General features: G+C 45.2%; 1 protein-coding gene across 2 annotated transcripts; it reads right to left on the reverse strand.

The window, feature by feature from the left end:
• Nucleotides 1–1,077: 1,077 nt before the first annotated feature.
• LOC149270101 (uncharacterized) lies at nt 1,078–12,616 on the reverse strand. 2 transcript variants are annotated; one of them, XM_089465851.1, is made up of 2 exons: nt 11,640–12,616; nt 1,078–4,017 (listed from the first exon to the last, which is right to left on the reverse strand). In XM_089465851.1, exon 2 carries the CDS (start codon nt 4,015–4,017, stop codon nt 2,884–2,886), a length of 1,134 nt encoding a protein of 377 aa, XP_089321977.1. In that variant the 5' UTR covers nt 11,640–12,616; the 3' UTR covers nt 1,078–2,883. The 2 variants fall into 2 exon arrangements, with proteins under 2 accessions (XP_089321977.1, XP_089321976.1); XM_089465850.1 differs by having other exon boundaries at nt 11,627–12,616.
• Nucleotides 12,617–13,998: the final 1,382 nt, after the last annotated feature.

A 13,998-nucleotide genomic window follows, 5' to 3' on the forward strand; every position in this document is an offset into this window, starting at 1 on the left:
CATGTTATATACATATTAATAGAGACAATACTCAATAACTTGCGCGTTATCCGGCAGAAAGTAATAAATATGTCATCCCTTAGTTGCAGCGACCAATGCAGAGACATATATATGTAAATGTAACGTGAGCCTGGGCCCAGCGATCTAAAAAAGGGACACTTGAATAAACATCTGTGCACTTGTTTGTATGGGAAAATGCACCCTTCCAGTGACTGGAAGTAGTCTTAAGAGTCTCTGTTAGGTATATAAGAGCTGAGATTTTAAGCAATAAACAGTTCAGTTCAGTTCTTGAATTCGGCAAATGTGGAGTTGTTTTTATTTAACGCACTAACACTTTGACAAATCATCCAAGTCGACAATGTAACCGCTCTTTTTAATTGTGTACAAATTCTATCAGTGTGTTTAGTTTTTCTGCATTGGTTCCATTTGTTGTGCACCAAAAATAAAAAATATATAGGCGCGTAAAAACACACCTATAAAATTGTCGACGAAATTCAATCAACCAAATCAAATAAAAACAAGTAAGAAAGCTCTAGTCGAGACTGCTCGACTACGAGATCCCCTGAACCCTTGGGGCAATAGATATTTCAATAATTTTTCGCGTCTTTCAGCTTACACAAGAAACACGCACATACAAACACACACACACACACATACATACACAAACACATACACACACATACACAAACACATACACACACAAGCACCCACGCCTAAACACGCATGGGCTGCAGTGTGCGCTTACTATGAGAATTTAATTGTTTAATAACTTTTTTTGTGGACGTACGATCTTCATGAAACTTTCAGATTATGATTATAACATGAATATGCATGAATTTGCCAAAGCACAAGTCTTAGTATTTAAAATACGCTTTTTACAAAAGTGAGGGTGAGGGGGTGAATTTAGAGGTGGGGGTACATTTTAACAAAAACCGAAATTGTATAAATTGCATATAAGCATACATTAAAAATTTGGAGACTCTAGCAATAAAGGTGTAGAAGATATAATTTTATAACTGGTTTTCGATAAGGTTTTTTTTATCGATAAAAAAAGATCGGGATGAGTTATCGGTTTTTAGTGATAAACTCGATATCCGCGCTGTAATTACGAACATTTTACAAAAAATTTGAAGTCTCTAGCTCTTATATCTTCTGAAATCGACGCGTTCATACATACGGACAGACGGACAGACAGGCGGACAAGGTCAAATCAACTCAGCTCGTCGCCCTGATCAAGGATATATATACTTTGTGGGGCCTGCCACGCCTCCTTCTCCCTGTTACATACATTTCAACAAAACCATTATACCCTGATTTCCCATTGAAAATGGGTTCAGGGTATAACAAGTAAGAAAGCTCTAGTCGAGACTGCTCGACTACGAGATCCACTGAACCCTTGGAGCAATAGATATTTCAATAATTTTTCGCGTCTTTCAGCTTACACAAGAAACACGCACACACACACGCACGTACGCACGACACAGGCATACATACACACACACGCATACAGACACACATACACAAACACATACACACACATACACAAACACATACATACATATACACACACAAGCATAAACACGCATGGGCGGCAGTGAGCGCTTACTATGAGAACTTAATTGTTTAATAACTTTTTTTGTGGACGTACGATCTTCATGAAACTTTCAGATTATGATTATAACATGGATATGCATGTAATTGCTAAAGCACAAGTCTCTAGTATTTGAAATACGCTTTTTACAAAAGTGAGGGTGAGGGGGTGAATTAAGGGATGGGAGGTAAATTTTAACAAAAACCGAATTTGTATAAATTGCATATAAGCATACTGTTGCTACTCTTGCTAGCAAGTAATTTCATTTTATTACATCACGAAAATAGAATAAGTTTTAGTCGTTTTCTTTAGTTTTTCCATTGGTTTATTCCATTTGTCCATAGTTATATTCAATATTTCACTCATTAATCTTATTTAAACATACTTAAATGATCATTATGTAAGGTAGTAATTTTGCAGCTGGGGTAGACTCAGTCTACCCAGGGTGCTCTCACAAGAAAATTTATTTAATTGAAATAGTGAGACACCAGGGGGGTGGGGAATATCTAATGTTAATGGCCGGGAAATGGGAGAGGGGGGGGGAACTTTAATGCGGGGACCGCCACTCACGTGTACCGCTTGCCTTTCTCTCTTCGTTTCTGGGCCCGCCGTCGAACTTTGCTGCGTATCGCCTCTTTTCTTTTCTTTGCTGCGGCCTTCTTTTCCCTCGCTGCCGTCAAACTCTACACTGCTCGCCGTTTTATTCAACAAAATCGTCGATTCACCCTTTTTTTTTTCAATTTTCTTTTATTTCTTTGCCGCTTATTCTAATATACCACTCAAAATCACTCGCCAAAACTTAACACGACTATCTTCAAAACCGACTCGCCAACGACTGCCTCGATCTCTCGCGCTCGCTCAAAAGCGCTCGGCGTCGGCGACGCAACTCTCCGCTTACAATTCTCCACGCAGGGTTGCGCCGCCGATCGCCGATAAATCAGCGCTTTGGGCGGCATTTCAAATGCGAATTCAAATTAATATAGAATATATTAAACTAATTTTTACCTAATCTCTAATTCCTACGGCTAAATCTTACTGACTACAAAACTAATCCTAATTAAGCCTACTTAATTTGCTAACTTAACTCTAAATCTTAATCGCTACAAAATAAACTAAATACTTCATAAATTTCAATAATAGTCCAATCAAAATAAACATTTTCCATTTTAACTCCAAACTAAACATTTCTCCATTCTCTTTATAAACAGCCCCTCTTTCTTTCATAACCAAAATAACTCTTCATTTCAAACGATCGTGAGGCGGTGACTAGGGAGCCGCCTCACACCCCCCCCTTACTTAATCAAGGAGACGACCACGGCTCCTGTGGCCGCCACCGTGACATTATAAACTCCGGCATCCGACGTCACCTTGAAGCGTGTGCGGCGATGTCGGCGACCGCAAGCCTCCGCTTCTCTTTTCACCAATTCCACCACTTCTTCGGCCAGAATCGCGCCCTCCGGGCGCACTGTCCAATCCCGCGGGATGGACACGAAGACCTCTTGTCCCGCGCTATCCTCCGCGCTCGACTGGGACGCCTCTCCTGCTTCCCATCCCTCGAGGACATCCTCCAGCTCTCGCCGGTGGCTCGACCCTGCCAGCCGGGGATCATTCAGCTTCCGCCATTTTGGCCGCGGCTCAGCGTCGTCTGTTGGCCGTCTCCGTCGGTCCGCCCTGCCGCTGCTCGGCACTCCGTCGACGCACGGGGACCTGGCACCTCGATCCCGGCGACCTGCACTAGCCCGTCGACTCGTGCGTTCCGGATAATATACCGGCTGGGCCAATCCACGTCTGTTCTCCACGGCCCCCGGAACATAGCGAAATGCGACCCGCGCGGAGTCGCGGCGTCGGCTATCGCCTCGCTCATCCCCTAATCGTCGCCGTGTAGTCGGCATCGGTTCCGCCTGCTCTCGCTGCTCGCCCCTCCTCGTCCAAAGTTTCTCAGGCTCTCCGGCTTCCACTCGCGACGCCACCCTCGAGGCAGGATTTAGGGCGGAGGGACAGTGTTCCCTGCCGCCTTCTACCTCGCGTGGCGGGAGCTGGTCGGGGACCTCTTCTGCATTGCCCTCCTCCTCGCTTCCATTCGCAGCCCAGGGTGTCGGGCTGGCCCAGCCCTCTAACTCCTCATCTGTCGATATGTTCAGGATCTCCGCCTCGGATGGAGTCGGCGAAGCGGGAGTAGACGCCGGCTCTTCCGCGTGCGGTGGAGTACGCTGCACTCCAGGCGCTGGTATGTACAGCGTAGTGAGACGTCCTCCCAACACCATGATTGCATCCTCCAGAGCCACCGATAAATTGATAGTGGAATGATGGATGGAGGGGACTGGGCCGGCGTGTGGCTGCCTCTCCCACGACGACCCTTGAGGAAACGCATCCTCCCACTCCTCGTCACCACTGATCGTGATTATGTCTTCTTCCATTTCGCTCATCTGTGGGAATTAGAACATTAATATTCGCTCTCTCTCGTATCTCTTCTTGACCAAAACGGTTAATGCGTTAGTGTAAGATTAGTGAGGTTTTCAAAGAGGTGGTAGAGGGGATAGCGGGGTTTCATGCAATCGAGACTCTTTTATTCTCCGAGCGGCGTGCCAATGCTCGATTTGCGCCGATCGGATCTTCCCTCCTCTTCTGTTTCTTCTCTCAGCACCGTTTCGCCGGTCTCCTCCTCCTCAGCGTAAAAAGGCTTAAGCTGGGAAATGTTGGCCACCCTCTTCTTTCGTTCGCCCGCTCGAGTGAGTCGCACCACGTTGGGGGAAATGAAGTGGACGACTTTGTAGGGACCATCGAATTTGGGCGCCAATTTCGCCGCGAAGCCCTCCGCTGCGCTGGACAGCTGGTGCTGCCGCAGCAAAACCATCGACCCTAGCGCGGGTCTCCACTCTCGTCGGCGCAGGTTGTAATACCTGCCTTGGTCCTTCGACGCCTTTTGCAGATTGTTACGGGCCACTTCGAAGATTTCTTTCATCATCTCTTTCCGTGTTTCTAAGTCGATTTCCCTCGTTGCCGACCCGGGAGTGACCTCGTCGTAAAGCGTAGACGGGAGGCGAGGCTCTCTGCCCATCATTAGGAACGCAGGCGTGAATCCAGTAGAATCCGCGACACTAGAGTTGATGGCTAACGATATCTCTGGTAGCAGCACATCCCACGAACTTTGATGTCCCTCGATGTACTGGGCGATCATCGTTTTTACGGTGCGATTGGTCCTCTCGGTCGGATTTTCTTGCGGGGAGTATGGGGCTGTGAACTGTAGCTGTACCCCCAGAGACTCCATGTATGACCGAAATCCCCTGCTCGCAAACTGCGCGCCGTTGTCACAGACGAATATCTTGGGGACTCCGAATCGAGCCAAAATGCGCTCCCTAAAAGCCGCTTGCAGCAACGCCGTGGTTGCTCTCTTCAACGGCACCAGTTCCACCCATTTGGCGAACGCATCATGGAACACAAGCAACATGGTGTTCCCGCGCTTCGAACGAGGCATAGGGCCTACGAAATCCGCGCACAGAATCGACATGGGCTCCACTACTTGCCTGGTTAACATCTGACCCGCTGGTTTGCGCTGCTCGCTCTTAAACTTTTGGCACTCCTCGCATCGCTTCACGTATAGAGCCGCTTCACGGAACATCCCCGGCCAGTAGTACCTTTGCGCCAACCTCATAACCGTCTTCCTCACGCCTTGATGCCCTGCCGTGGGAGCGTCATGGCACTCTTGCAGCACTCTTTTCCGCTGGTGAGTTGGGACGCACAATTTCCAGGGAATGTAGTCTTCGTCGTCCACCCGGTGGCCAAGGTTACGGTACAGCTGCCCGTTCTCCTCAACGTAATCTTTGTACTTCTCTGGATCCTCCTTGATCCTCCCGCGCATCCTCGCTATCCATTTGCAAGGGGGATGGGCTTCCATCATTCGCTGGCAGCTTTCCACAGGTTGTCGAGAGAGTGCGTCGGCCACAACATTCAGCTTCCCTCGTCGATAGCGGATGTCGAATTGAAACTGCTGTAGCTCCAACGCCCACCTCGCGATCCTCCCCGTGGGACTCTCTATCGAATTAAGCCACTTCAATGCCAAGTGATCTGTAACTACCTCAAATCGATAGCCTTCGAGGTAGCAACGCATCTTCCTGATAGCCCAGACAATTGCTAGGCACTCCTTTTCTGTAGCTGAATAATTGAGCTCCGCTTTCAACATCTTTCGACTAGCGTACGCAATCACCTTTTCCTCGCCTTCGACCTCTTGTGTGAGCACCGCGCCCAAGCCGTAGTCGCTGGCGTCCGTCTGTAGTATGAACCTCGCCGAAAAATCGGGACACGCCAACACTGGCGCGGTCGTAAGACTCTCTTTCAACTGCTTCAGTGACTCCTCTTGCTCGTCGTTCCATTCCCATTTGTGGCCTTTCTTCAGGAGTCTCGTCATTGGTTCCACCATCGATGCAAAGTTCGGCACGAATCGCCTGTACCACGACGCCATTCCCAAACACTGCCGCAATTCTTTGAGAGTCGATGGTGTCGGGAAGCGGCGGATAGCCTCGACCTTTGCGGGATCTGTGCGTATCCCCTCTTCGCTGATGACATGCCCGAGATAGACCAACCTTTTCCTGAAGAAGCTGCATTTCTTCCGGTTTACTCGTAGGTTGGCTTTCCTCAATCGGCGGAAAACTTCCCTCAAGTTCTCTACGTGCTGCGCTTTCGTCGCGCCGATCACCACAATGTCGTCTAAGTATGCAAAAGCATGCGGCTCCATGTCCGGCCCTATTACCGTGTCTAACGCCCTCTGAAACGTAGCGCCTGCTGAATGCAAGCCAAATGGCATGACTCGCCATTGAAATAATCCTCTCCCCGGGACCGTGAAAGCTGTGCATTCTCTACTGTCTGCTGCCATGGGGATCTGCCAATATCCGCTCTTCAAGTCCAGGGTGGATATGTATCGTGCGTGCCTCAGCCTCTCGAGAATGTGATTGATACGTGGAACTGGGTAGGCGTCTGGGATTGAGTGCGCATTCAGCTGCCTGTAGTCCACACACATACGCCAATCTCCGGTCTTCTTCTTTACCAGAACGATAGGGGCACTATGCGGGCTCCGCGACGGCTCGATGGCTCCAACTCTAATCAATTCGTCTACCTGTTCGTCAATTACTTTCCTCATAGCCGGATTCTTGGGATAATATCTTTGCTTAAGAGGCTTATTATCCCGCATCCTTATGCTATGCTCGGCGATGTTTGACACTCCATCCAGTCCCTCGAAAAGCGCCAGCTCTACTTCTAGGAACTCCTTCAGCTCGTCTTCTAGGTCCTCCGGCCACCCTGTGTCGTCGGGGGAAGACTCTGCATTCTCCTCATCCTCTTCTTGGTCCATTAGGCTCTGCGGTGACCGACTACTCCGAATTTCGTCTACATCCTCCGCCTCCAATCCCACCAACCTAACTTCTGGGGGATGCTCCTTTGGCTCGTCCTCCAGATTCTTTGTCCTCGCCAGCTGAGGACACCTCCCGAGCTCTCTTTTCGGGATCGTGCGACATTTCTTGATTGGCTGATCAGATGGTCCGTCGCCCTGCGACGTGCCCTGCCCATCGATCGGCAATCCTCCGTCCGCTGACGCCGCGCCCTCTCTCCGCGTCGGGGACCAACGTGGTGTCTCGGGGCCTCTCTCTCGTTCCTTCTCGCGAATCCTCGATCGAGCAAGCGATTGTGGCCCTCCAGGCTGATCGCTTTCTTTCGATTCGTGTGGCCCGCTTCTCAGGGACGTCTCTTCGTTCGGCTTCTCCTTCATCCTCATGGTGAGCGCTGCATTACCACAACACAATGTGGTGTCCATAACGCACAAGAAATCCATCCCCAGGATAAGGTGGTCCAGCATCGCCGGCATGACGAGCAACGTCATCTTTGCAACCTTTCCTGCGAGACTCACCTCTACGCTTATCCTCTTCGTTATCTCCAGCGTAGATCCATCAGCCAATCTAATCCGCGATTGCATCTCCTGGATCTCGCCTCGGATCGCCTGCCTGCGCACACAGTCTTCGCTTATGCAACTGCGTGTGGCTCCAGTGTCGATTGTGGCCGTCATCGCTCGACCCCCAATCACCACCGCCGCGACGATCCTTCCCTCTTCCACCGAAAGTGTATTCTTCGCCTCATCTTTGCTATCTAAACGGCGCCGCCCCGCTCCAGCGGGGGGCGCCCCATTCCGTTTCCCGCGTCGTCGCGCTCGCAGCATTCCCGCGTGCTTTTCCCCTTCCTTCCGCATCGCTGACAGGACGGTGCTTGCCCGCTTTGACATTCGCGTGCGAAATGGCCTACTTGCCCGCACCGATAGCAAGTTCGTCGTGTCGCCGTTCCAGACTCGCCCTCCTGCACCATCATACGATGAACAGCCTCTTGGGATGTCGCCGTGGACGCCATCGCTGCTCCTGCTGCTTGGCCTCTGGCTTGGGATCCCGGCGCCTGTGTGCGGAAAGGGTTGTTTGGTCGATTTTCCGCCGGCCTCGACCATGCTGTCTTCGTTTTATCTGCCACAGCCTCTCTGCCTTGTTCTCTCCTCTGACCTTGGACATTCTCATACTCGGCTGCCATCTGCGTGAGTTGTGTGAGCGTGGCAAAGTCATGACGCCTCACATATAACCGATAGTCCGGGGCCGCATTCTCATATGCTCTATACAGTTCCTGCGCCGCGCTATATCGTGCCTGCCGCATCAACAACCTAAGCTCGATTAGGTAGTCCTTGAAACTTTCTCCTTCTTTCTGATGACGCGACCTTATTTGATCCTCCAGGCGTTCGAAGTACTGCGGGGGGAGGAAGAAATCCAAGAATTCCCTCCTGAAATCGACCCACGACGCATTCCTCAAACCGCTGGTCAGGAACCACTTCGCCGCCTTATCCGCGAATACCTCGCTCATCGCTCGTGGCATTTGATCCAATCCAATGCCGTATGTGATCGCTCTCTCTTCCACGATTTCCACGAAGCCCAACGGGTCCGTTCGGCCATCGTACCGCATGCCCCATTTGCGAACTTGTTCGGCGACTCCCCATGGCGGGGACCTCTCTAATGGGATCGCGGGCGTAGGGAACTCGCTGGCCAGTCTTCGGAATCGTCGCTAACGCCTCGTCTTCTTCCTTCTGCCCTTCGCGCCGTCGCGCCGCCGCATTATTCGCCACGGGCACCCTCAGTCTCAGGGACTCTGCTTGGACGGGACCTTGTTCTTGCACCTTCCGTAAATCCGGCTCCGACTTCTGATAAGTTCGGCTGCCCATGCTTGGCGCATTGCCTCCCGGAGCGGACTCGGACACCTTCGCGAAGCGCCTCTCAATGTCGGCCAGTCTCGCTTTGGCCTCTGCCGAATAGTTGCTGCTCTGTATGAACGAAGAGAGCCTTTTCCTTAGATCCTCTACTCGGCCCTCAGCATCCAGGCCGAACTCTCGCGCTATCGCGATCAACTCTTCCTTGCATCGCTGGTAGATCCACCCGACGCTTAATCCTGGGTTGTGATATTCGGCGTCCTCCATCTCGAATCTATTTATTTATACCTATTTATCTTTTTTTTTTTTTTTTTTTTTTTTTTTTTTTTTTTTTTTTTGCCTCGTATTCTTCTATTGTTATTCGACTTATTTGTTTCTCTCTCTTTTTTTTTTTTTTTTTTTTTTTTTTTTTTAAATTCTCTTATATATATACAATTTTATTAACCTTTACCATCTTAGTCTATCTTGTTTTACTTCTTCTTTTTCTTCCTTGCTTTTACACACTTATTCTAGCTTTGCTTTATCTCTCTTTATTCGTCTTAATCTATCTTGTTTTATTTATTTCTCTTAACCTTTCTCTCTTTATTTCTCTTCACTTCCTTTTCTTTATTTCTCATAATCTACTTCATTTTATTTCGTTTTCTTTTACTTTTGCTTTATTTACATTCATTTATTCCCTTTTTTTTTTTTTTTTTTTTTTTTTTTTTTTTTACAATTCCGCTTGCGTTTATCGTCTTATTATTATCTTATTTCCTCTTAACCTACCCTTTGATCACTTATTCTAATTTTACTGTATTCTCTTTATTTCTTCTTATTTTATTTTATTTTATTTTTTTTTTTATTTTTTTTTTTTTTTTTTTTTTTTTTTTTTTTTTTTTTTTTTTTAATGTTTAAGTGCCTTTACTTCATCTCCTCTTCTCATCCCCGTATTTACTTTCAGTTAGATCTTCCTCGTTCATTCGTTTCATTCCTTTTCGCTTCCTTTTTATACGCATTTAATTCCTTTTCCCTTCGTTTAACTTCCTGTATTTCGTCTTCATTCCCACACTTTCATTTTCCTTGATCGTTTTCTTTCGATACCTTTGTTTAATTTCATCGTTGCTTCACTCCATCTTCATTATCGAATCTTGCCCTCCTTCATTTCCTACTTGTTTCATCTCTCTTCACTTTACGCCTGCTACATTCTGATTCGCTCCGCCTTGTTTATTTGTTATATATCAATTTATTTTATTTTATTTTATTTTATTTTATTTTATTTTATTTTATTTTATTTTATTTTATTTTATTTTATTTTATTTTATTTTATTTTATTTTATTTTATTTTATTCTATTTTATTTTATTTTATTTTATTTTATTTTATTTTATTTGTTTTTTTTTTTATTTTATTCATTTCGGATATGCCCTGGGTAGGGTATCACGAAATAACGCACGGGTAAGCGAACTATAGTAGACGAGCTGCATAGTGGGCCCCAAGCCACCAAAACCCGGACGATTCTCGATGCAATGCGTTTTCATACCCACATGCCGCATATGCCCTACGTAGGGCACAGCGGACCCACGTAACGGACAAACGGCCAAAAGTTGACCCTCACCTCTTTCTCTCACTCGCCTATGCGCTCACATATGCGTATATGCATGCATACAGCGAATAGCGAGAGTAAAAAAAAACGGACAAAGCGCGTATATATGTATGTGCGCTACAACCTGCATACATACATATGTAACTGACAAGCGGCCAAAATTTGACCCTCGCTTTCTTCCTCTCGTTCGTCTATGCGCTCGCATGCATATATACATATAGCGAATAGTGGGAGGAAAAACGAACAAAGCGCGTATATATGTATGCTCGCTCTAACCTGCATACATATATATATGCTTGCATATATTCACCGACATGCATACAAACAGACACACATATATGCAAATGCGTATTCTCATACATATATTAGCGAAAAAAGCATGCACAAAATTAACGCGCCAAAACTCGAACTAGACGCGCAATTTGTCTTTTTGTCGTTACCGATATACCCTACTTTTCTTCTCTCACTCGCAAGGTACACTCGACTTGCCACTTAGAGAAGATATTCAAGTGTCAAAACAGGCCACTACTCGAACATATAACAATATTCTCGTTTCTTCATCTGTATATACATATCCATATACCCTTATATTCCTTTATTCACATAGGCTTACATGCACCACATATATGTATTCATTCCAATATACACCCCCATATATGCGCACATTTAAGCACCAACGTTCACTCATGCACTTATACATATATATTCATATATCTAATTACCACCAAAACCAAACATTGAAGCAGTGAGGAAATACAAGCAACCAAACGGATATACCACACAGCGACCGCGCTGTCCAGGGTATTAAGATTCAAAAGCGACGAGAAAAGAAAAGTAACGGTAAAACAATTATGGCGCCGAAAAGTACAGCGCGCGCCAAAATCGCTAAACACATATGCACATATATATACACACCCATAAAATTTTCTACTTTTCTCGATCACAATTTAAATGTTTTATATATCAAAATATAGCACTTTTATATATGTATTTATTTCCGCCGTTTCCCCTCGGCCATACGATACCGCGCACCTCCCTCAGGTCCCTGCTCGGGCGCCACTTGTAAGGTAGTAATTTTGCAGCTGGGGTAGACTCAGTCTACCCAGGGTGCTCTCACAAGAAAATTTATTTAATTGAAATAGTGAGACACCAGGGGGGTGGGGAATATCTAATGTTAATGGCCGGGAAATGGGAGAGGGGGGGGGAACTTTAATGCGGGGACCGCCACTCACGTGTACCGCTTGCCTTTCTCTCTTCGTTTCTGGGCCCGCCGTCGAACTTTGCTGCGTATCGCCTCTTTTCTTTTCTTTGCTGCGGCCTTCTTTTCCCTCGCTGCCGTCAAACTCTACACTGCTCGCCGTTTTATTCAACAAAATCGTCGATTCACCCTTTTTTTTTTCAATTTTCTTTTATTTCTTTGCCGCTTATTCTAATATACCACTCAAAATCACTCGCCAAAACTTAACACGACTATCTTCAAAACCGACTCGCCAACGACTGCCTCGATCTCTCGCGCTCGCTCAAAAGCGCTCGGCGTCGGCGACGCAACTCTCCGCTTACAATTCTCCACGCAGGGTTGCGCCGCCGATCGCCGATAAATCAGCGCTTTGGGCGGCATTTCAAATGCGAATTCAAATTAATATAGAATATATTAAACTAATTTTTACCTAATCTCTAATTCCTACGGCTAAATCTTACTGACTACAAAACTAATCCTAATTAAGCCTACTTAATTTGCTAACTTAACTCTAAATCTTAATCGCTACAAAATAAACTAAATACTTCATAAATTTCAATAATAGTCCAATCAAAATAAACATTTTCCATTTTAACTCCAAACTAAACATTTCTCCATTCTCTTTATAAACAGCCCCTCTTTCTTTCATAACCAAAATAACTCTTCATTTCAAACGATCGTGAGGCGGTGACTAGGGAGCCGCCTCACAATTAAACAAATAAACGTAAAACTTGTAAAATTTATTTTTATGTGTTGTGCTGCCGTTCTTCAGCTCTTTCTTACGACTAACCACTGACCAGAGAACACATAGACTAGACATGTAGAACAAACTTTTTCAACACCGAAAAAATGCGCTGAACGGACCGGACAACTTCGTATTTGGTCGGCTCGGTCTTCTGAGGCTCAAGCAGTGAAAATAAGGCAAGACAAAATCAGTGTGCTGCGACTGCTGCCACGAAATGCACGCATTACTAAATGAAGCACGGCTATGTGCTCTTTTTCCTTTACTCACTCTCTCCCTCTCTTTATGCTCTCTCTCTCTCTATATGGTCTCTCAAATAGCAGCAGCGCACAGAAATTGAATATTGTTCGCGACGATCCCAGCTCTTTCCTCTTGAGTGAAGAGTATACCGAAATCATAAAAGCATTTGTCACGCTCATGCAAACAAAATGTAAGCGTTTCGATGGTTATTCGTGGGAAGGGTATGAAAGCGTTGATACGCATAAACAATATTATTTCGCGACGGGCAAGTACACACACACTTGTAGTCCCTTGCTACATATATGAGCATTTGTGACCTGCGTGCGTTACTCTTGCTGCTTGTAGCAATTTTAAAGCCCAGCATTTGCATTTGGTCGGTCTTACGGACTGTCATAACCACTTTAAACAGATGTACTATGTATGAACATACATACTTATTTACATAAGTACATTTATATATTATTATTGCTAATCATGTTTATAAATGTGTTTATATCCGTAAATAATTATATATAATTAAAATTATTTTATACACATTTTCAACCGAAAAAATTATTGTAAAACACTACTAACTTTATTAAATGCTTTGCAATATATGAAATACACATGTCATATTATACTCAAGCTTTACTCATTATTGTCAAAAATTTCTAATTAAGTCATAATGGCCCATTTGATAGTCACCCTACGATTCAAATCATACAAAATTTACAAACTACTAAATCCAGAGACAATTAGCTTGCCATCCCATACAAGCATACACATACACAAATGTATGTATGCATGTGCTCACTTCACAAGGCAGACCAACGGTAAATTTTGGGCTTTACAATTTGCACAGCCTGTTCTGCACAGAAAGAATACATTTTCGCGACGAGCATGCACACACACATTTACATCCTTGCTACGTGTATGTGCTTTTGTGTGCGTGCGTCGCGAAACTCAATTCTTTCTCAGTATTTTCGTCTATTATCAGCCCAAAATTTGCCGTTGGTCTGCCTTGTGAAGTGAGCACATGCATACATACATTTGTGTATGTGTATGCTTGTATGGGATGGCAAGCTAATTGTCTCTGGATTTAGTAGTTTGTAAATTTTGTATGATTTGAATCGTAGGGTGACTATCAAATGGGCCATTATGACTTAATTAGAAATTTTTGACAATAATGAGTAAAGCTTGAGTATAATATGACATGTGTATTTCATATATTGCAAAGCATTTAATAAAGTTAGTAGTGTTTTACAATAATTTTTTCGGTTGAAAATGTGTATAAAATAATTTTAATTATATATAATTATTTACGGATATAAACACATTTATAAACATGATTAGCAATAATAATATATAAATGTACTTATGTAAATAAGTATGTATGTTCATACATA

The sequence above is a fragment of the Drosophila arizonae genome, chromosome 3 (genome assembly GCF_054131065.1).
Source record: "Drosophila arizonae isolate 15081-1271.41 chromosome 3, UAZ_ARI_1.0, whole genome shotgun sequence".
Lineage (NCBI taxonomy): Eukaryota > Metazoa > Arthropoda > Insecta > Diptera > Drosophilidae > Drosophila > Drosophila arizonae.